Source organism: Cyclospora cayetanensis, unplaced genomic scaffold (genome assembly GCF_002999335.1).
Source record: "Cyclospora cayetanensis isolate NF1_C8 unplaced genomic scaffold, CcayRef3 CcayRef3_contig_8, whole genome shotgun sequence".
NCBI classification, from domain to species: domain Eukaryota; phylum Apicomplexa; class Conoidasida; order Eucoccidiorida; family Eimeriidae; genus Cyclospora; species Cyclospora cayetanensis.
In genome coordinates this window covers 270,291-291,038 of record NW_020312752.1, presented here as the reverse complement: position 1 = coordinate 291,038, position 20,748 = coordinate 270,291, and the positions used below count along the sequence as shown (strand labels likewise).

General features: G+C 51.6%; 4 protein-coding genes across 4 annotated transcripts; 1 reads left to right on the top strand and 3 right to left on the bottom strand.

The window, feature by feature from the left end:
- Positions 1-1,167: 1,167 nt before the first annotated feature.
- On the bottom strand, positions 1,168-6,338 carry LOC34622563 (cyclin-dependent kinase 10). The gene is made up of 13 exons (XM_026335772.1): positions 6,179-6,338; positions 5,799-5,954; positions 5,385-5,494; positions 5,016-5,094; positions 4,736-4,868; positions 4,272-4,421; positions 3,668-3,701; positions 2,963-3,061; positions 2,382-2,490; positions 2,001-2,179; positions 1,780-1,825; positions 1,487-1,635; positions 1,168-1,356 (listed from the first exon to the last, which is right to left on the bottom strand). The coding sequence occupies exons 1-13, from the start codon at positions 6,336-6,338 to the stop codon at positions 1,168-1,170; spliced, it is 1,593 nt and encodes a 530-aa protein (XP_026191557.1).
- Positions 6,339-7,221: 883 nt separating this feature from the next.
- On the bottom strand, positions 7,222-11,764 carry LOC113146931. The gene is made up of 14 exons (XM_026335771.1): positions 11,594-11,764; positions 11,441-11,553; positions 11,086-11,302; positions 10,231-10,292; positions 10,081-10,163; positions 9,715-9,999; positions 9,353-9,453; positions 9,144-9,282; positions 8,911-8,962; positions 8,705-8,821; positions 8,390-8,539; positions 8,032-8,333; positions 7,530-7,787; positions 7,222-7,412 (listed from the first exon to the last, which is right to left on the bottom strand). The coding sequence occupies exons 1-14, from the start codon at positions 11,762-11,764 to the stop codon at positions 7,222-7,224; spliced, it is 2,241 nt and encodes a 746-aa protein (XP_026191556.1).
- A 1,952-nt stretch (positions 11,765-13,716) lies between these two features.
- On the top strand, positions 13,717-18,755 carry LOC34622564. The gene is made up of 17 exons (XM_026335770.1): positions 13,717-14,037; positions 14,504-14,710; positions 15,004-15,064; positions 15,209-15,368; positions 15,612-15,878; positions 16,350-16,464; positions 16,532-16,598; positions 16,683-16,747; positions 17,018-17,107; positions 17,396-17,399; positions 17,656-17,696; positions 17,852-17,880; positions 18,073-18,199; positions 18,261-18,318; positions 18,373-18,409; positions 18,470-18,500; positions 18,600-18,755. The coding sequence occupies exons 1-17, from the start codon at positions 13,717-13,719 to the stop codon at positions 18,753-18,755; spliced, it is 1,836 nt and encodes a 611-aa protein (XP_026191555.1).
- Positions 18,756-18,757: 2 nt separating this feature from the next.
- Positions 18,758-20,255, bottom strand: LOC34622566 (3-hydroxyacyl-[acyl-carrier-protein] dehydratase FabZ). Its single transcript, XM_026335769.1, has 3 exons — positions 19,770-20,255; positions 19,200-19,320; positions 18,758-18,894 (listed from the first exon to the last, which is right to left on the bottom strand). The coding sequence occupies exons 1-3, from the start codon at positions 20,253-20,255 to the stop codon at positions 18,758-18,760; spliced, it is 744 nt and encodes a 247-aa protein (XP_026191554.1).
- Between the last annotated feature and the right edge of the window lie 493 nt (positions 20,256-20,748).

Sequence of the window (20,748 nt, the reverse complement as noted above, 5' to 3'; positions counted from 1 at the left end):
GGCAGGTGTCTATGTCGAAGTATTCCTGCTATTCGCGTTGCTGCTGCGGATGCGCTGCCGGTCCTAATGTCGATTCGCTCGCTTGCGCCCCTGCTGGAGATGAAAATAGCACCATGGATATATATGTATGTATCGCATAGAGGATGCGCACATAGGCATCACAAAGATTCAAGATGCCGTTCGTAGAACTGCCGCCGCGGTGTATGTACACTCGAGGCCTGCGGCAGCCGTCGTTCAGCTGTGTGTTGGCTCAGCGGTTTGAAGGCGTAGACCTTCCGCATTCATGAAAACACTCGTTTGGCCGCTTCCGGTTCTCAGACGCCTTAAGGCTCCATGTTCTCAGCATCCGCATGCAGCAGATCCAGCCGCAAGCCCCGAAGCCGTGCATGCTGATGGAGCGAGGGCTCCTGGGGTGTGCGCCTATGCCGCTTGTCTTACTTCTTTGCTTTCAAAAAAATTGAATCGCACTCTGTTTCCACCTCCCCGTGATGGGAAAGAGCCCCTAAGGGCACGAACTGACGTAAAATCCTCCTGCCGCCATCCCCCCCTCCGCCTCCCCCCGCCTTGGCTCAGAGTCGCAGGAAACACCTGTAGAATACAATTTTAGCTGGCTCTCTCCTAGAAGGGTGCGTGTGAAAGCTCAGAAAGTGATATCGGCAAAGAGTCCTGCCGATGTGCAACAAGCCCTGTTTACTGTCCGCCAATCTCTGACACACACAAGGTGCTCGCGCCTGCACCGTCTGTACTTGTCCATCATTCATGTGTAATCGCATTTAGCGTCCGCCTTACAGTTCCACGACAGTACGCTGCTCACTTCGTAGTGGGATACCTCCCCTTGGCAAGCAATGCAGTTCGCGCAGCCAGAATCAAGTAGCCCATTGCATCAAAGTTCTCAGGGAAACACGACCTTAGCATTAGAAAGCCCTGAAGCGTAGCTTAGCCCGCTACAGCAAGAGGTGTGCAGCTACACGTGAAAGCTCTTGGGATGCTTTGAGAGCGCACCGTAGCGGCCCCTTCTCCCTCACGCTGGAACCCTGAAGCGTAAGGGAACGAATGGGAGAGAGAAAAAAGCGCTCTTGAGGTAACACCAGAGAAGTCGCTGGAAAGCTTTGCATTCTGCAGCCAGTAGCCTCTGTGCCTTACATGAAGCCCCTCGATGAGGGCCTTTTATGCAGAGCTCCCTCCTCGCTTGCTTTCACAATCGCGTGCGGCGGTTGGTGGCATTGCAACTTGCTTGCGTTCCTGAAAACGTCTGGCTGCGGAGCGTGACGGCGCTCGCAGAACTGCCCTTCTACGTTGTTGCACTAGGCCTGCACTAGAGCCATTGCAAGGTACCCCTGCAGTGGGTGCCTTTGCCTAAAATGGGGGCTCCGGGGAAGGGGCGGCCCTCTACGGATATCAACCGTCGCTCGAGGAGTTTTAGCGCTTCCTGCCGTTTCGGCTGCCGCTGCTGCGCTCCCTTTTTGCGGAGAGGGCTAAGGGCTGCCAAAGCACCTCCTCCTTCAGCAACCTCTGAATAGGGAGCTTTTGCCAGCGCGTTGTAGCGAGAGTAGCCTCTTGCGTTTTCGCTGGTGCACTGGAAGCTCTGCAGTCTGCCACGTCTGCACTGCGCTGCTTCAGCAGCTATGGTGGCGGCTTCGCCGAGGATCAGCAGTGGAAGACGCGCACGCAAGAGGGTGCAGGGAGACAGCGTCACAAGCAACACAAGAAGGCCACCTGGCAATACAGCGCGTCTCTAAGCCGCCTTCTTGCTACTGTATCAAGTCGTGGCTAGGTGGCTAGGAGCTGCAGCCTGTTGCTGCTTGAAGAGGGAGGCGATCCAGGCCTTGACCTCTTCGTCGTCATTCCCGACTACATACGTGAAACATGCACACAAACAAGCGCCGCACACAAAAGGCAAGTCGTTTTCCGGGGAGCCGCAGCAGCAGCGCAGCAGAACGCAGAAAGACACGCCTCCGCGGGATGAGGGCAGCAGCAGCAGCAAGGATTCGAAAAACCACTCCGTCTTTTGCGGACCAACCTGCAGCATCTGATGTGGAAGCCGCAGCGGAAGCAGCGGGGTGCTCTTGGCTGCGACAGTGCCTCTTAGCCTTGGCTTGATGAACTGGCTCTGCTGCAGCCGACAAGAGGCGAACGCAACTCGGTGCTGGAGCCTCGGAGAAGTAGGGGTGGGCGAGAGCTGTAAGCCACATCGCGCAACGCAACTGCAGTGGCAGCAGAAGCATCAATGAACCAGTCATTTGGACGCAAAAAGCCTTCTGCAAGCAACTCAAGAGTCCAGACGCGCTAGCAGAGAGCCGCAACAGACGGAAGCCTCAAGCAGGCTGAACCCCCTGCAGGCTGCGTATACATACACTCCTGCATGCGCTCCTCTTACCCACCGTCTCGGGCAGTTATCCTTTTCGCAGGATCCAGAGCCAAGAGGCGCGAGAGCAAATCGGTGCATGCAGGTGTCTGGCTGCTAAAGACTTTTCTTAGCGCACCGGGCCGCTGCGTGTGCATCCCACGCAGCCGCAAGCCACACACACACATACTCACATGCATACACACATACATACATACACACATACATACATACACAAACACATACATACACATGTACATACACACACATACACATACACATATACATACATACACATATACAAACGTACAAATACATACACACACATACACATATACATACACACATGCATACACAAGCACATACACACACACATACATACACACACACACATATACATACATACAAATACATACATACATACACAGTCGACAGAGACTCCTGCATGCGTGAAAAAGCCCCAAAGGCGCCAATAAGCCGGCAATGAATACTCCACAAACGCCTTCCTCCGATTACTAGCGGGAACCGCAGGCACCGCCGCCGCTAGTCGCATTAAAAGTCTGCTGAGCGAGAGTAGCCCCTTAGGAGCTCTTGGCAGCGCTGCCGTTGCAGCCTTACCTTTTGAGAGAAGTCGAACGCAGAATATCCAGGAAGCTGCTCAAGTCCATTCCACTCCTCGGGAGTCGGGGTACCCAGCATCACACTGATGAGGCGAACCTGAGGAGTGCAGCGCACAAGAGCGGCTGCAAGACAGCGCAAAGAAGTGCATATTGGAACTGGCAGGCAGGCAGCAGCAGGCAGCAGCAGCAGCTTCAGAAGCGAATGGGAGAGTTGCACAACGCCGGGGGGAGGGAGGGGGGAGCTGCAAGACAGCGAGGGGCCAGGAACAAACAGAGACTGACAGCCATCCAAACAAGGACTAACAGCCATCCAAATAACAGACATCCAAACAGAGACTTACAGACATCAAAGCAAAGAAAAATGACAAAAACGACCAGAGGGGCAAGCGGAGAAAGAAGCCGAGGAAAGCGAGAAAGAAGGCACACAGATAAAGACGCGTCTAGAAAAGGAAAAAATCACACTACGAGGGTGCCCCGACTAACTCCACCACTGTGGTCTTTTCGACGCTTTCGAGAAGTTTCTATCCAAACAACAACCTCAAGTTATACTACCAAGCATCCATCTACAGCTGCGGAAACTTTCGCAAAACACGCTTGTGCCCATTGCGCCTTTTGCGCCTCTCCGTCTGTGTCTCAGTGCTCTGGGGGCCTGCGTGTTTTGCTGCTCATAACAACGCATCCCCTTTACTGTCGTAGATCGCACTTGATGCTGCTCGGTTTTGCCTGGTAAAAAGGGTCTGAAGCAGCCACTCACACATCCACAAAAAAGCTGCGCCATTACGATGATGCAATGTCGCGCGGATCTCACGTAGACACCCATTCACGGCTGGCGAGAGGCGCAACGTCCTGCAGTCCACAAAATCGTTCTCTAAGAAAAGCTCTCCTAATGGCGTGAAGAAAGCAGGGGAAGGCAAGGATGTATGTACGTGTATATGCGCGCATATGTGTAGATGTGTATGTGTGTATATATATGTATATTTCTATATGTGTATATACGTGTGTATGTGTACATAGGTATATTTGTATATGTGTATATATGTGTATATTTGTATATGTGTATATATGTGTATGTTTTCTTATGTTTACATACGTATATTTGTATAAATGTATATTTCTATATATGCATATATATATAAATTTTTATATGTGTATATACGTGTATTTGTGTATGTGTAGATTTGTATGTATGTATATTTCTACATGTGTATATACGTACACACGTGTGTATGTGTACATATGTATGTATGTATGTGTGTATATTTGTACATGTGTGCATGTGTACATGCGTGTATATGTGTGCACTGGACCTGTTAGTTAGAAGCCCTGCAAAGATGCATCCAGCTGCCCACATGTCGACGGGTGGGCCGTAGGTGGAGGCTTGCAAGAGCAGCTCAGGTGCTCGATACCAGAGTGTCACGACACCCTCTGTCGAAGGCTCCGGCGGCTCCCGAAAGGGTCTGTAGGTGCGTACACCGGAGCACAGACAAAAAGCACAAGAGAAGCGCAGCACCCAGAGACACCTTAATGCGTAGAGAGAGCGAGATATATACATATATAATACGACCCTAGTCCTATGCTGCCCCACATACATGTGCCTCCGTGAGGCGCGTGCAGACGTCTCCCCCTCCCCTCCTCTTTGCCTGCATCCGCTGGTGGCAGCGGTGACTGCATGCCAGTAGCCCTCTACGATGCGGCTGCAGCCGCAGCTGCCCTGTAGAGCGCTGCCTGCAAGCCGTCGAAAGAAACACAGCCTGTGCAGAGGGAGAAGTACCTCGCCAAACCGAAGTCTGCGAGTTTGATGTGTCCAGCGGCATTCAGAAGGATGTTGGACAGCTTCACATCGCGATGCAGCACTTTGTTTGCGTGCAAGTGGCAGATTGCCAGCAGCAGCTGCCGCATGATGCCTGCGAATTTTCGAATCTCAGAGGCGGCATGGCGCGGCAGACCAATCCTTAAAGCGGGTTCTGGGGCAGTGCAGGTGGCGCGCATGCTGCCCATCACCGTCGCGAGTGATGATGGTGCCCGTCTTGCGGCAGGCTACATGCGCTTACACTTGATTTCTCCTGGTCCGAAAGGCGTCTGGCGATCTTCAATCAAATCCGCGAAGTCACGCTCGCAGTATTCGAACACCTAGCAGCAGCAGAGAGAGAGAGCACATCACCGCACTCCCTATGAGCGCAAGCGCTGCAGAGGCTGAAACGGATTCTCATGCCAGGCGGCCCCTAGCGTGCGGCAGTGAACTTCTGGTTCTGGTTAGCGGGAAAAACAAGCCCTCAGGACGAATTGCGCAACAGGAAATATACGCATGCGAAGCTTTCCCCCCTTCCCCTCCCCGCCTGCAAGGAGGAGGGCACACGTCTGCACGCAAAGCCCGAAATATCCTGAACTCGCAACTGCAAAGACGCATGCCTGCTGCTTACAAGGTAAACAAAACAGTTCCCGCAAAAGAGAGACCCCTCATCCCGCAGCTCCTGAGGCGTGGGGCGGCGTGCGCGCGAGATGTCGGGGCCCACTGCTATTTCAATCAGCTCTGTAAAACAAAAAAAGAACAGCAAAAACAACACCACCACCACCTACCGAAGGCTGCCAATATGCAGCAGCGAGCGTCGTCTGTAGCAGGGTAGGAGGTGCTTATCTGTTTGTTTGTCTATCTGTTTGTTTGTTTGTTTGTTTGTCTATTTGTTTGTTTGTTTGTTTGTCTATCTGTCTGTTTGTTTGTTTGTCTGTTTGTCTGTCTGTTTGTCTGTCTGTCTCTCTGTTTGTCATGCGCTAGCCGTAAGACCGGCGGGCCGCTGCTGCCGGAAGCCTCTGGAGTTTTAACTGTCTCGCCATACCAACGATATTGGGGTGTTGCAATCGTCTCAGGAGAGTAATCTCTCTGAGAGTACCCCTGGGAAGGCCCTCGAGGTGGCTCTGCTTGGGGAGGAGACGCATCTGCTTAAGGGCAACAAAGGCTGAGCGCTTCGTGTCACGCGCCTTCCACACCCGCCCTACACGCGCAGAAAAATCCAAGGAGAAGCCTCTCCGTACAGGGTGGAAAAAGAAAACTCCCAAAAATGCGTGACGTGGAAGCCACGAAGGCCCCGCGAGGAGTACGAGAGGAGAATTGTCAGATGCGTCTTTTGCAGGAGCGCTTGACGCGGATCAGCAGAAGCCACACAGGTGGAACCAGAGCGCAAGCGAAGGGCCTTTCTTCTGTTTGTAACACACATACCGTATGTGCCTTCCCCGATGCATGCAAGCAGCTCGAAATCCTCGACGGATCGGCAAGAACCAAAGTGACCTCCCCCAATCGCTGGTCGAGCTGCAGCCCTCCAGCCTTGCACCGGAGCTTCCTGGCCTCGAAAGGCGCCGCTGCCGCGAAACGCCGCCATGCTGCAGTTCGCTGCAGGAGAGCCCCCCAGCTTTCCCTACGCAGGTGGCGTGTATGGACGAACGAGGGGGGGGGGGTCAAAGAGCTGCGCGCGCTCCCCCGGAGAGGCACGCACGACGGAAGTATAGGCAAGAAGGCGGAGGCGTTACCGCATGAACAAATATTGCCCCGGGAAGACAGACAGCGCAGCAAAGCATCTTCTCCGAGCGGCGGGGGGCCCCTTGCGGGCTAAGGCCCGGCTCACGAGAAGACTGGCGCTTTAGGGGGGTTGTATTGAGGCGGTGCCTCTCGAGAATATCCATTAACCAGATTTAAGATCCGAAAAGCAAGGAAAGCCAAGGGGCACCACAGAGATGCCGAAGGGGCCCTCCGCAGGGAATAGCGGGGGGCCCTTCCGCAGTCCCCATGGAGGAGCGCACTTGCATGCCCAATGCTCCACAGGCCGAAGTACACTGTATTTCCAGTTTTCACCTCCGCCTTCTAAGCAGTGAGGCACATGGATTCTTCCTAATTCTACGTTTGCTACGCTTTTGGCGCCGTTGGATCATGCACGGGGTAGAGCGCGGCTGTTGGGGGATCGCGCTACAAAAGCCGCTTCGAATAGGGAACGCAGAGCCTCGTTCAAATTTGGAGGTCTGCTGCTACCCACTGAGCGCAGTCCATCGTATGTGCTCTGTCCTGCTGGAATGTGCACCGTGTGCGCGCATGGCGGGCGTTCTCCAACTTTTGTGACACTTGTACGCATGCACTCTGCGCTTTGTATTGCCCCCAATGGGGCTGCATGAAGACACCGTACATGAACACGCAAAAGGAGCTTCACTGAAGCATTAACACAGGCCAGACAGCGCACAGACAGCCACTGCGCGTGGCCCTTGGCCGTTTCTTCAGTTGGCTTCGGCCATAGCCGCAACGCAGTTCTCAGTATGCCTCTTTGACTTCTTGCATGCGGACTCCCCTGTTGCTGTAACGCGCAGACTTGCGAAGGATCGAGGAAGGACTTTCCTTTGAGTTTTATTGTTGCTTTTTCCCGCAGCCTCCCGACCTTTAGCTGCGTTTTTCCTGCGTTTGGAACTGCCTTGCACCACCGCCCTTGAGCGTCGCTGAGGGAAGGCGCGGGCAGCCCTTTTCTGCGTTGCGGCTGCTTCTGTTTCTGATAGCTCATGTGCTGCTGCTGTGCTGTCCACGTGAGTGCCTGCGAGTTCGCTCCAGTTATGCTCAAAGACGCTACTTGTAGCGGTCGTGCCTCCCCCTACGTGCTCTCTGCATGGGCGCCGCCCCTTTGCGGGCAAGGAGCCGTCGGGGAAGGCGAATTTTTCCATCCCTCTCCCACTGTCTTGACTGCCGCTCTCCGCGGAGTGCGCATAAAACGTGGCACTTGCATTGCTGGCGGAGGCCGCCGGGGTACAGCCTTCTGCAGCAGGCACGAAAACACGTGGATAGCATCTTGAATCTGTAGGCACAGACGTCCAAAGATGCAGTGTTTCCGACGTAGGAGCCTGCTGTGTGCATCTGTTTCCGCCGCTCTCGCGCATCCCGCTAGGCGTGCTGAGGACGGGCGAGCAGGTGGTGGCCAAAGGTGCCTCTTCTGCACATGAAACGGTTCGCTGCTTCGGGCAAATACTCTTGAGCGACTCAGACGACGGCGGCGAGGCCGCTACAGGTCTGTAAGGACGTGCAGCAGGCTGTGAAGAGGCCTGCACATCCTGCACAAGCACCTCCTCCTTGACGTCCAACCCCACGAATTCCGGGCAGATCTGGCACAGAGGGAGCACTGAAGCAGAGCAAGGGAGAGAGAACAGCAACGGCGGTAGCACCCACCACTCGACACACTATGCGTCGTGCATTATTTATGCGAAAGAACAGCTCGAGTTGGCTGTTGAGTCTAGGGGGCATCAGACGCCGGACGAACTGAATTTCCCCCTTCTCCGAATAGCAAACGATCTGGTAGCAGATTTCTGGCGCTTCAAAGGCACCGCACACTCCCTCTTGGCCTTTCCTGAAAAGGCTCAACGCGTAAGGAGCTCGTGCAGGAAACATGAAGTATAGACCCACCGCAAATTGAAGGATAAAAGGCTGATCTTCGCAAGGTCCCCCCTGCTATGCAAGGCCACAATGAAGCGCGGCAGAGCGGCACAAAGCCTCTGCAAACTCTGAAAGTGCGCCGCCTCAGTTACAAGCAAATCGAGGGCAACTCGACTAGGCCTATGGTTTTTGGCGCCGCACCAACAAGCAGTTCAACTTCATGTTTCTTTGGCAACACTCCGCGAGGATGTTTGGATCTGCCACCGCGAAATCGTCCAAACTGGCAATACCCTTATCTCTGAGCCGACATGAGACGCTTTCTTCCATCCCTGAGCCCGCAAATGCCAATTTAGTCCTGGTAGTAGAGCGCATGAGGCATTGGCCGTGCCTGGAAGCTGCGTGAGCTGCTCTGGCGTTTCCCAGGCAATTCGTTTCCTGAGGCTTCTTGCAAGCGTTTGTACACTAGAATAGAAGACGAGGACGCACAAGCAGATGCATGCGATTTTCATGAGCCCTTGACCGGGAACTTGCAACTTAGATACAAAACTCACCAGCAATAGGTGCGACCAAGGTTCCTCGCCAATGCGCACTCTTGCAAACACACTGCTACTCTTTCTGATGGGGAATGTGGGCTCCTGTGTTCGCCTGCGCTACAAGGGCTTTCCACTTCACCTCCAATGCCAGCAATTGCAAATTTCTGCGTTTCGAGCTCAAGCTAGATAGAGGGAGTAAGCATGAGTGGTCAAACACGCGTTTGGTGGCGTCAACAACAAGGAGCGAAGACTCACTTGGTCGATGCGAATTCCGAATATGGCAGCCTGCATGAGCACGAAGGCCTTTTCCTTTGCGTTAATGGCACAATGCTTAAGACGCCATTTCATTCGGGGATGGTTGCTGGACTCGCGCAGGGGCTTTTTGTGCTCCTGAAAACACAGCCGCGGGTGTCGCTGTGAGGGAGGGCCTCCTGGTTGTTTTCCGTGTGCACCGGCGTACGCGTCTCGGTGCGAAGTCTTCAAACTCGTATGCAGACGCCACGAGCTGCATTAGTGAGCGAAGCAGGTCATCCACAGGTAGTTTTTCAAACGCTTCTAGGTCTAGAAATCTCTCATATTTGGCGCGGCACCCCAAAGTAGCAGGGTTGTTTGGCATTGCCACTTCAAGAGGAATACCTTACCTGCAGCCAAAAACATCAGAACAGTCTGCAGCTGCGTGCCGGTACGAGCCATTGCAGTTCCGACTGCTGTGCTGCGCACTTGCCCAGAAGAGGCCCTTTCAATGAGCCCTGAACAGACTGGTGGGCAAAATTACAATGTCAGTGTACAAGCGTCAACTCAGACATAGAAAAGCATGCGGACTCAGTTTATCCAGTTGGAAAGTTATGAAATCCCGCGCAGCCTGGATGCTCTCGAAGGGCACTTGCACGCCCCAAAATGTTGCGTCGAGCCACGCGGAGGCGTCGGCTGAATTTTGTACCGTGCCGAGGGCCACTTCGGTAGCTAAATGCTCCGCGAACTCCTCCGGCAGCTTTGAACAGATACGCTGATGGCCAGAAGTCAGCTCATTCCATTTTGCGTAACTGTCATGGGGTGACATGATGACTGCCACCCCGCATGTGTCAATGTTAGCGCGCCCCGCCCTTCCTAGCGGTAGCATTTCGATTAAAGCAGGCAGCGTGCATTTGCGTGATGGCCAAACGACTTGGAAGGGACAGCCCCACTTACTTATCATCTGCAGCATCTCGATTTCGTCGTACTCACTATATTTTCCTTCTTTGTATGCAATCGTGCTTTTGACCACGCAGAGTCTGGCGGAAATGCGAAGCATTCAGTAGACTCCTGCTGAATGCTGCATGACTCTAAGCTGCTAATTACCTCGCAGGAAGGCTTATGCCCTGGGCAGAAGTACTGGTAGTGCACAAAACCTTAATGTTCTCCTGCGGTCAGGCACAAGTGGGGCCGGCTGCCAGCTCCAGACTTATGCAACGCAGTAGAATGACAAACCTCCAAGAAATTCCTCTCCATAGCTGTTCTCTGCTTTGTATTGAGGGCAGCATGAAGAAAACAGATGCCTCGAAGCAAGAACCTTGCGTGCTTTGAATCCACCAACTTGGCCAAAGTTTCGAGCTCTCTGGTAATGCTCTCTGTTATAATCTACAAAGGGCACTACAAATGCAAACCCGAAATGTACCTTTGCTGGTTTTCATTTGTAACAAGCTGAAGATTGGAGGCCAACAGCGCTTCACAAGCACTCTCACACCCTTTCCTTGTTACGCAAAAGATGAGGGCAGGTCGGTTGCCGCTGTGGAGCTTTATGACTTCGGGAAGATGTTTGTCTAAACTTTGTTCAAACTGAGGCAGGAAATGTGACTGTATAAAATCAACAACATCATCTTGTCTTGCACACCAGAAAGCCATTCATGTTTCCCTTGTAGTAATTCAGCACGTGCGGAATCAAAGGCACTGGGCGATAACTGCCGTCAAACGTTCGACAACTACCAAGTATCCACTCGGATAGGTCGCAAGTATTTGCCGCCATTGCTGAGACTGCAATGAAACGAGCAGGAGAAGAAAACCGTCTGTGTGTCATCTTCAGCCTGGCAACAACTGCCTCCTTGAAATTTCTATTGGTACAAAGAGGGAAGCATGGCTTTAAAATAGATTGGCATACGAGTACGGGCCCGCGGTGTCGCTGGTTCAGCATCTGGACCTCGTCAATGCACATCAAACCCACGGAAGACAATAGGATTTTCTGATATCCCAGCAAACGTGTGGCCATGTCCAGATTCTCGGCTGCATGCAGCTCTGCATACTCTGCCCACCCGATGATGGATTGCACTGGTAACGCTCACGAGTAGTGACGAGGATGTCAGTGGCTGCAATGACGGTTGGGAGGGTTAAGCTTGTTTCGAATGTGTCGCAAGCCAGCCTGAGTTGCTCTATTGCTCTTATAGGTGTCAAAAGGAAAATACAATGAAGACGCACAGAGAACAGCGCAAACCCAAAAGCGACATTCTCTCGGTCCAGTCTCGTACCCTAAGGAAAAATTGTACGACACTCAGCACGTGAAGGAAGTGCTGCGTACCTTTCTGAGCAAAGAGCCTTAGTAGGACACACGCAAAGGACCGTGTGTTGCTCAGGCAAAACTCGAGATGCACTTTGTTCCAGCAAACGCAAAATAGCCAATTCAAGCAAGACCTATGGGGAGTTGTTTATTCACACAGCTTCATGTGCAGGCCTGAACGCCACTGCTCACTGTTTTCCCTGAGCCAGAAGGGGCAGAAATGACCAGATTCTGGTCCGAGTTGTAGACTTCGTCAAAGCATAGACTTTGCACAGCATTGAACCTCTCAAAGCGAAAGAGCTTTCGGTGGTCCGGATCCCGAACCATATCACATGATACAGCCATAATTTCTGGTGATCAGGTGGACAGCAGCAACGAAAAACAGGAAAGCCTGTTCAGAATGCACATTAGATGCAATTTAGCCTCTGCTTCCGCTGCAATGCGACCAGATCGCGGGTTTGTATTTTTGAGAACTGCGCGTACACCTCGTACAGAGCCACACGCGTCTTAGACTTTTGGGGAGTAAGGACAGAATCTGCCTTTTGTAATTCTTCTTTAACCAAAATCGCATCGGACTGTACTAGAATGTGTCTTGACGTTTTATGCCGAATGATACACCTTTCTATGGCGAGCCTCGGTATGTTGTACGTTTCTGAATTTATTCGAGCTTAGGATTCTGCAAGACTATGAGCATACAGCGGGGCACCTGTTCCTCTTTCAAGGTGGTGCAGCTACAATCAGTAGAAAAGTCACTGTGCTTTTGGCAGAGGAAGGAAACAAAACATGTTGTGGGGCGAATGAGCTTTGTAGGTCATAAAATGAGCAGTTGTTTGTTGAGTTATCTTAATTATGACATTCTTCGTCGGTTTCCGTCATAGTGCTGGCAGCAAGGGCGCTGAGCAACACTTGTAATGTGTGGTGCTCGGGCAGGGCCCGTGTCGGCTGCCACTGCAGCACATATGCACACTTTTTCAGACACCCTGTTGTAACCCTGACCCACTTATCCTGAATGCGAAGTTCCACGTGCCGAGCCCTCAGACGGACGCTTTACTCGGAGATTTCGCGTCTCGTTGACTTGGCAGGAGTGGGAGCCATCGCCCTGCTCCTGTGGTATTATAAAGGCTGGACGTTGTCGTCGCGTGCGTTTCCGCGAGTTGCTGCTCTACTAAAGGCTTTGGCAGTACAATCCAATAGCTGACTCACAAGTCTTTGCAGGCTCTAGGGAGTGCTTATGTCTGCACGCCGTCTGGCACCCAGCGATTGGGGGCCCGTCTAACACTCGACTCTAACTGAAAGGCAGCGAGCCACTGTTTTTCTTTACCGAGAAAGTGGAGCTGAATTTGTTTTTCTTCTCTACGAGTCATAAAGACGCTGTTTATCCCGTCTTTAAGACAGGCGAAATTCAACACAGTGGGGCCCCTTCCCGGTTCGGCTTCTTTAGTGGAGCATCCTGTCTTTACAGCATCTGAAGCACGAAATACCAGTTTCTGATGAAGGATATGGAGGATCCAGCCGAGGCAATGCCACCTCCATCAGAGAGTGAGGCCAAGGTGGAGCCTTTCTGCACTGGCCGATGCTCAACCACCTGTGTCTTCCTTTGCTTTATCTACGCTGCGTTCGTTTACATGTTCTCCTATCTCGCTGTCAGAGCCCCCACTTTTGCGCTGCCCTTCTTTTCTGCGGTGCCTAACATTGTGGCTCTCCTCATCTTCTGGAAGGTGGGTACACACGAATTGCTCGTTGGCGGCAGCACCTTTCGTCGTCGGAAACCAACTAAAAGCTACAGACATACACAGCCATAAAGTCGAATAAGGGCAAGTATTGGATGGTGCACGTTAACATGCAAGCCTTATACGGCAGCACGAACAGTAAAAGTCGCAGGGATTTCTGTGATCATGTTCTGCACCTCAGGTCTTCGGAGAGCGCGTTTCATACAAACAGGTATTTTCCTGGGGGATGCTTATTTGCTGGCTGCGCTCCAACCATTTGCCAGCATCGAAATTCATGGGTCATGTCAGTCTTGCTCTTTATCCATAGGTATTTGTTCCGGTTTCAAATCTGACGTATTTCTTGAACGCTCTAGCTAGCATGCCTTAAATAGATGCGTGTCCCTAATATTGATTTATGTCAATCCTGATAGTAGACTGTGCCAAACTTAAGGTTTCTTGTTACATCTCCTTGCGGGAGAGGTGCATTCGCATGGCTACAGGTGGGGTTGAAATATGTATTCCTAGCCACCGAACCACTTGGGATTCTTCAACTGCAAGGGCTCATGCATTTGGTTCAGTGCGTTGCGAATGTGTATCTGTCAGGGTGTTTTTGTCTTCCTCTCTACTCTTGCCCTCTCTCTGCCTCTCCTTTTCTGCCTGCCTCTGTTGCGGCACGGGTGGATGATGGTGGTTGGTCTATTGGATGTGGCCGCCACCGCTGCGAATGTGTTTTCGCTGCTTCGGCCTGGCTTCTTGCTCTGGGCCCTTCTCGACGCCTTTCTGCTACGCGCATGCATCCAGGAGGCCCTCAAATATGGCATTTGTTTCCAGCTGAGGGAGCAGCAGAAGGTGTTCAATATCAGGAACCTCGTGTTTTATGCAGTACTCGCGGCTACAACCTTCTCCCTCGTTAGTCGAATGAATTAACGCAAGAATGCAAACACGCTGCACACAGCTTTGTGTACAATTACATTGGCCATATTACAAAATGTCGATATTTGCACATGTATACATCTGTGTATGTGTATCTTGATACCAAAATGTGCATTTCGGGATTAAAGGGTTGGCATGTAAGTCTGTAAGAATGTAATACTTATATATATATATATCTAGTTTCATGAGTCCATCGATTTGCAAATAAATGCGAACTGTTTTTTAGGAGTATGCTTGGAATCGCAGTAATCTATCAAACAGTCATTGTTTGCCTGTCAACTTAAATAGCTAGTCGCACGTGTAAACATGGTTTGATGGTACAGTCCCCATCGTGCTGGATACACTTGTTCAGAGCCGTGTGTCTCTGTGTCTCAAGGTTCTCTCGTTTTTCATTGCATCAGTTGCTGGCTTTTGTTGGCTTTCCTTTGCTCTTCTATCTTAGGTAACCACGACAAGTGACTCCGTCCGTCTGGCCTTTCACACGACCCGCGGTGCTGGTATGGCACCTGAGCAGCAGCGTGTGGGGGTTCTTTGGACCTTTGCTGTATTTCATGGTGCGTTTGAGCTACCAATTCAAATCCTTACTGCTTTCCTTATTGCATGCAACATAACCATCTCATCAACAGATCCGGGAAGCTCTTTCTTGCAGGTATACAGACATTCACACCCTTACTTACACTTGATTCATGTCGAAGATTCAAAGGCGAGCAACTAGCCGTGGGGTCAGCTTGGAGCTTGAAATCATTACAAGCAGCTGTCTGCATGCAGTTAGCCTCCGTTTACACATTCTATATGCCTGCAAATAGATGTGCAGGCGTATTTGTATTTAGATTGACATGTACCGTCCCATCGATGTCTGTATTGCCCCGTAGACAAGGATGCAACGACACTTACAGGCGTGCAGTCTCATGAATGTATACCCCTATGGAATTTGCGCCTAAGGTTCTTCGCGGGCCCATTTTACTACATGGAATCCCAGCGTTTTGCACGCAAGTCTCTAGACGTACGGCCCACACTATAGGGACCCTCTGGAAAATAAGGCAGCACTTGTATGTGCAGCTATTCGCGTTGGCCGTGTCTGGTGAAACTGTTTTATCACAAGTTTCTAAAGTCTTTTAACACGGGGCTTTTGTTTTTGTATTTGTAGATGTGGCTCAAAGCGTCGCCATCAAGTTAATGTGGGGCCGCCAGGTGGAAGTCATTCCCCAGGAGGCTTTACGCGCAGTTGCCGCGACGACTGCACTCTGTCACTTCGTCTCCACAATTGTAATGATGGGGAGCCTCCTTATAGCCGTTATTGCATGCAGGTGAGCGTGAGATGCTAAGCGCATAGCTATTGCTTGGTTCTTTGGAGCGGTAGCCGTCATGCCCGATCGGTGAAACCAGGGAATGCACCGTTCAAAGTGATCAGTAAATGCTAGAAGAGCCCTCTCAAGCTTTTTGTTCATTCGGACAACCAACACTGGGAAATCGGGAGCCAGAGCTGGAGAACTATGGAACATGAACTGTGAAACGGAATCACAAAAGGGAATGATGTTTGTTGGGTGCAGGCGCGCTTATCTTGGGGCAGTTGCTGTGAATAGATGCGCACCTTACGGCGTTGAACAGCCTCCGCGATTCTTGTTTTCAATTAAGGATTTTCTCCAGAAGGATTCAGAAGGTCAGGGCCAGCTTCGTACGAACACCATTTATGACCAATCGTGCACTGGGCTTCATGATGAAATGAAAATACAAGTATCCTCCTGTGCATGTTCATATTTATTTACAGAGGGAGAGGCTACGGCTCATCTTTTGGCGAAGGAAGTGGAAGACCAGGCGTAATGGCGTGTTGGGGTGTATACGCAGCTGGACTGACCTGGGTGTCGCACATGTTGGGGTTTGCTGCCATAGATGGATACCGTTTCTTTCATAGTATCGGAATGAAGCGAAAGCTGGCATTTCTCTTTCTTTTTGGAGTGCTGCATTGCTGGCAGCCGGCCATCGGGGGACCGCTGCCATTCGCCTGTGGGTTAGATTATTTCGCGTCTTTGCTGAATTGAATCTTCATAGAATTTTTCAACCCGCGAAGTCTTGCGGGAACTCGAAACGCGACTCAGCAAGCAATATGGCGGTAACGCATACGGTTTATTTTTTCTTTTTCCACTTGTACCCATTCTGACTCATTTTCGCTAACAGCTCCAGCAGTGTCGACCCTAAGGTAAATAGTTTAACAATGCAGGAGCACGCAAAATCAAATTGCGACGTCCGTTTTTTTACGCCGTCCGCTTGCTAGGAGGATGTTGAAAGAGTTCGGCTCCACGTAAGGCCGCAAATACGAAATTCGCAAAGTTCAAATGCAAGGCAGAAAGTTTGCACACATACAGCCCGGCAAACCTGACGGAAGATGAGGAAGCCACCATAAGGGTAAAATGCCAAAATTTGATGACTAGAATACAAGGAGCATGCAAGTTCAGTAAATATTTTGCAACAGGATGTTCTCACCGAACACTTTGGGCCTTCGTTTTATTCGCAATATCAACACTTGGGGCAGCAGGTCCGCATGCACGAGTCATAAACAACACTTGTCTGTGGCTCAAAGTCATCAAACAACTTTTGAAAAATTACAAATTGCCAACAGGCAGCAATGGATGACGACACGCGGCTCGTGCAGAACGTTGTAAAGCTCATGAAACAGCAATTCCACAAGGTGAGACGAGCCAGCCAGATTGCGGAAACTGAGGAGGACCCAGCATTTCATGTGATTGTGTGTCCGCATCTGCGTGCTTAACCCTGCACAAAATCTTGATCTAACACACTAAAGCTTCCCACCATGTAGATACCAGCGTCTTTCAAAGCACTGATACTGCGTGTGTATGAATGCAATGATGATGTATGCAGCTGCATTGTTGCTATATACACAATTCTCCCCCAGTAGCTGCTCTCATGCTTAGTCTCTGTGAACTGTATTTGCTTACAGCTCAGGCAAGTATTCAATGTGGAGGTCAAACCACATTGGTCGCATTTTCTAGCGGTGGCGGCCCTGGAGAAGGATATGAAGGTAAGATCTGTGCATAACTTTGCGCCTTCTGACTTCCTACGTGGCTATCGATATTCTCTTATTGCAGACAGGAAAAGGTAGGCCAGACGGAGCCTGTCTCCCTTTACAGTGAATATTTGGCCGTGTGTTTGATGCCTTGCGTGAATGTGGTTGTTTCGGGTTGCTTAGTGTAAAATGTATTTATGCGTGAAGATGCCCCCAGTTGTGCATAATGCCTATATCTTAGTTCTTTGCCTTGCAATCTGCATGCGAATATGCCGCTATACGTGTGTTGAATCTGGGTTCACATGTGCTCAGGGTAGTCTTGTAGGCTCCTTTCAAATGTATTGTTGCACATATATTCGCATCCACCCACCTATGTACACAGCGAGATACACTTGTTCACCTAAGGGTGCAGACCTTCACACTGTCCACCTGTGTATCTGTTCGTTTGTGTATTTCATGCGCATCCGTTTACCTCTGGGCAGTGCACTATATGTGCATTCCTGTTTGTGGGTTGTTGTCTTCCGCCGTCTGTCTTTAAAACCACATCTCCCATTCGAGTTCCTTTGATTCAGATGTTCCCTGCAGAGATGCGGCCTCATGCAAGAAGCTCGAGGTGAGATCCAGCGCCTTCATGCTGATGCATAGCTGGGTGGAAAAGTTAGCGATAAAAATCAAAAGCTAGCCATTCACACATTAGACCGCATTTAAAAGAACTAGAGAATGAACCTTTCACTTTTCTTTCCTTGCCTTTATTGTTCCTGTTTTCAGCACCTCGTCAACCGATGCAACTACATCAGGTCAGCAACAGGCGGCAGTACTCTCTCGATTCCATGCGTGCCGCTGGCTGTGATGCCTATGCCTCCCTGGTTTTACTTTTTGTGCTGCTAATCAAAAACCCGTCTGCTTCATCATTTCTTCCCCCTTGCCCTCCCTCGCCTCTGACTGCCAGTCCCATCTTACCGCCGTTCACCCATTGCTTTGCTGCACAGAAAAGGCGCAATGGTTGCCAGCAACCTATTCAACGCGGTTACGCATGTCCTCAACGGAGTAATGTCGGTCCTGTGCGGCTGTCTCTTTGTGGGGCCTGTCCACCTCTGCGTACTCAAAAACTTTCCTGTAAGCCCGTCATAACCGCTGAAACAAACCCTCCTTGACGGCTCTTCCAACGTCATTTCAGTACACGTGCAAGTTGCCCTTCCCTGTCTACGGATCCTTGTACATGGGAACAGCCCAAGGTAGGCCACACCTACGCGTTCCTAGAGAAGCCTCAACATTCAATGGTGCTGCAGTCTGGGAAGTTGTAAAAGCGACTAGCAACATGTGCAGGTCTGTCCTCGCAAAATCCCTAAAAAACCTTAATTTCAAGCCTCAATCCTCGGCTTCCAGGATGTACGGCGATCCCGGACTCGGGAGCATCGTGAAGTAGCTGCGATACCAGCAGCTAGCCAGCTTCGGCTAGCTACGCAAAAAGAAGCAGCTTGTGAATGTTGTCGTCTGGAAGCCCTATTCAGTGCAGCTGGCTGTCACGCGCCGGGCTGCAGAAATGTGTTGTGGCGAGGCCCCTGTAGGGGGAACGGCAGGTGGAAGAAGCCGTGATGCAGGCAGCGTCGGGAAGATGAAAGGCGGAGAAATGTCGCCTTCACTCCGCAAATGCTTCGACTGCGCTGTTTAGACTTACTTCCCAAACGCGAAAGTCATCTCTGCGACTTCGACTGCCAGCTGTCCATCCACGAAACCCCGACCTGCAAACTTTGCAATGCCGAACTTTTCCTTCCACGTTAGCAGCTCCGCTTCCATTACCAGGGTGTCACCTGCGCGCATACACCCCCCACAACAACGCAAGAAGGGACCTGCAGGCCGGTAGAGCGGAAGCGGAAACTGCTGGTTTAGAGCAGGCGGTGTAGAGGTGTTAAAGTCAGAAAGAGGAAGACACGCGTCTGGTATATAGCGGAAGCAAAGGCATCAGCAGCGAGACGCACAGAGGGGAAGGAGCGGTCTTTAACAGATCCTGAAAAAATCATACTACACCCCGGTGTGGAGCGACGGCTGGGCACGCAGAGGAGACACCTGCGTCATGAATTCAGACCTTAGATCACGATACGTTGAGGAAAGCTACCTGGAAGGACGGGCTTTTTCCATTTGATGCCGTTTGCTCCTGCAAAAAAGAAGAGCCCCTTTCCGTCGGAAAGGGGCGGCTGGAGCGCCACGATTCCCGCCAGCTGAGCGAGTGCCTCAACCTGCAGGCGCACAGCACAGCACCCCCCCCGCAAGCGAATTCATGACTTGTTGCCTCTAGAATTCAGGGAGACACAATGGCACGTGTACGAAGATGGAGATAGAGGCAAAGCGCCGCAGTATTCCCAACAAAGGGGGCGGTGCCCCCATGCGCACTTCAACCCGCTGCCGTCCTTGTCGCAAGTGCGAAAAAGGCTTCTCGAGGTGCTAGCAGCAGCATTTTCAAAGTGCTCTGGAACACATTTGAGCCTTTCGAGTGCTGTCCGTAGAGTAGGAGAGTATAGCCAGGCGCTTCTTACATGAACCAACACGTACACCCCAGATTACAGGAGCCCACAACTGGCCCTCGGCCACTAGCGTAGAGCTTTATCAAATATCTGAAACATATATACATATATATGTGTACGCATGCATCCATAGAGCCCAGCGCATTCTTTTTTGTCCAACATACTTGCAAAACCCCTGGCATCACTGCTCTTTCAGGGAAATGGCCGTTGAATGGGTCCTCATTGTTGGATACTTGCTTGACTCCGACTGCGCGCTTCCCTGCCTCGAACTGCAGCACCTTATCTACCAGCAGAAAGGGAAAGCGGTGCGGAAGAATCTGCTTGATTTGCTCTGCTGTGAAGACTGGCAGTGCAACGCTCTGCGTTAGGGACGAGACGGACTGGGCGCCGGTGTACGGGACCTCCGCGGCGGCTGATGGCGGTATTGCTGCTGCTGCTGAAGCGCTTGACAAAGGGGCGGAGGAAGGCACTTGAGCAGACAGCGGTCCTCCTGCCGGCGGTGTTACTCGGTCTGGCGCTGGATTCGCGAAGGCAGCGGCGCCTGGAGGTAGAGAGGGGGGATTCCTGAGGGAGAAGGCCGCAGAAGAAGCCGCGAAACAGCACACACACAATGCCAGCCAGCGGAAGAACCACCCTGAAGAAGCCCTCATCTTGGCTGCTGTGCTGCTGCTGCTGCTGCTGTGCTGCTGCTGCTGTGCTGCTGCTGCGACCTGGCTTAGGGCCTTGCTAAATGCGCGTTGTTGGGTCCAAAGAGTCAAAGAATGCAACAATAGGTGTTAAGAGGAACAGAGAGATAGAGTCATCTTCGTGTGCGCGCATCGTGGCGAAAGAGACAAGAGACATACACACAGGAGACAGGGGAACCGCGTCGGCACCTCCCCGTGGAGGGGCTGACTCGGAGGGCTTGGGGCTTTGCTGCCGTTTGCATGCGACCAGTGGCTGCGAAGCTAGAGCTGCAGAGGAGTAAGCAGCGGCCACCTGCTTTGTCAAAAACAAAGGCAAAACTGTAGGTTTGTAGAGCTCTCAAATACCTCGTAGCTATACATAAGGGCTGGAAATCCCAAGGCGCATGCAGCAGCTGCTCGTCAAGCAGGGGCGCTCTGCACCGACGCCATGCTGCCCTGTTGCATATATGCCTAGTTC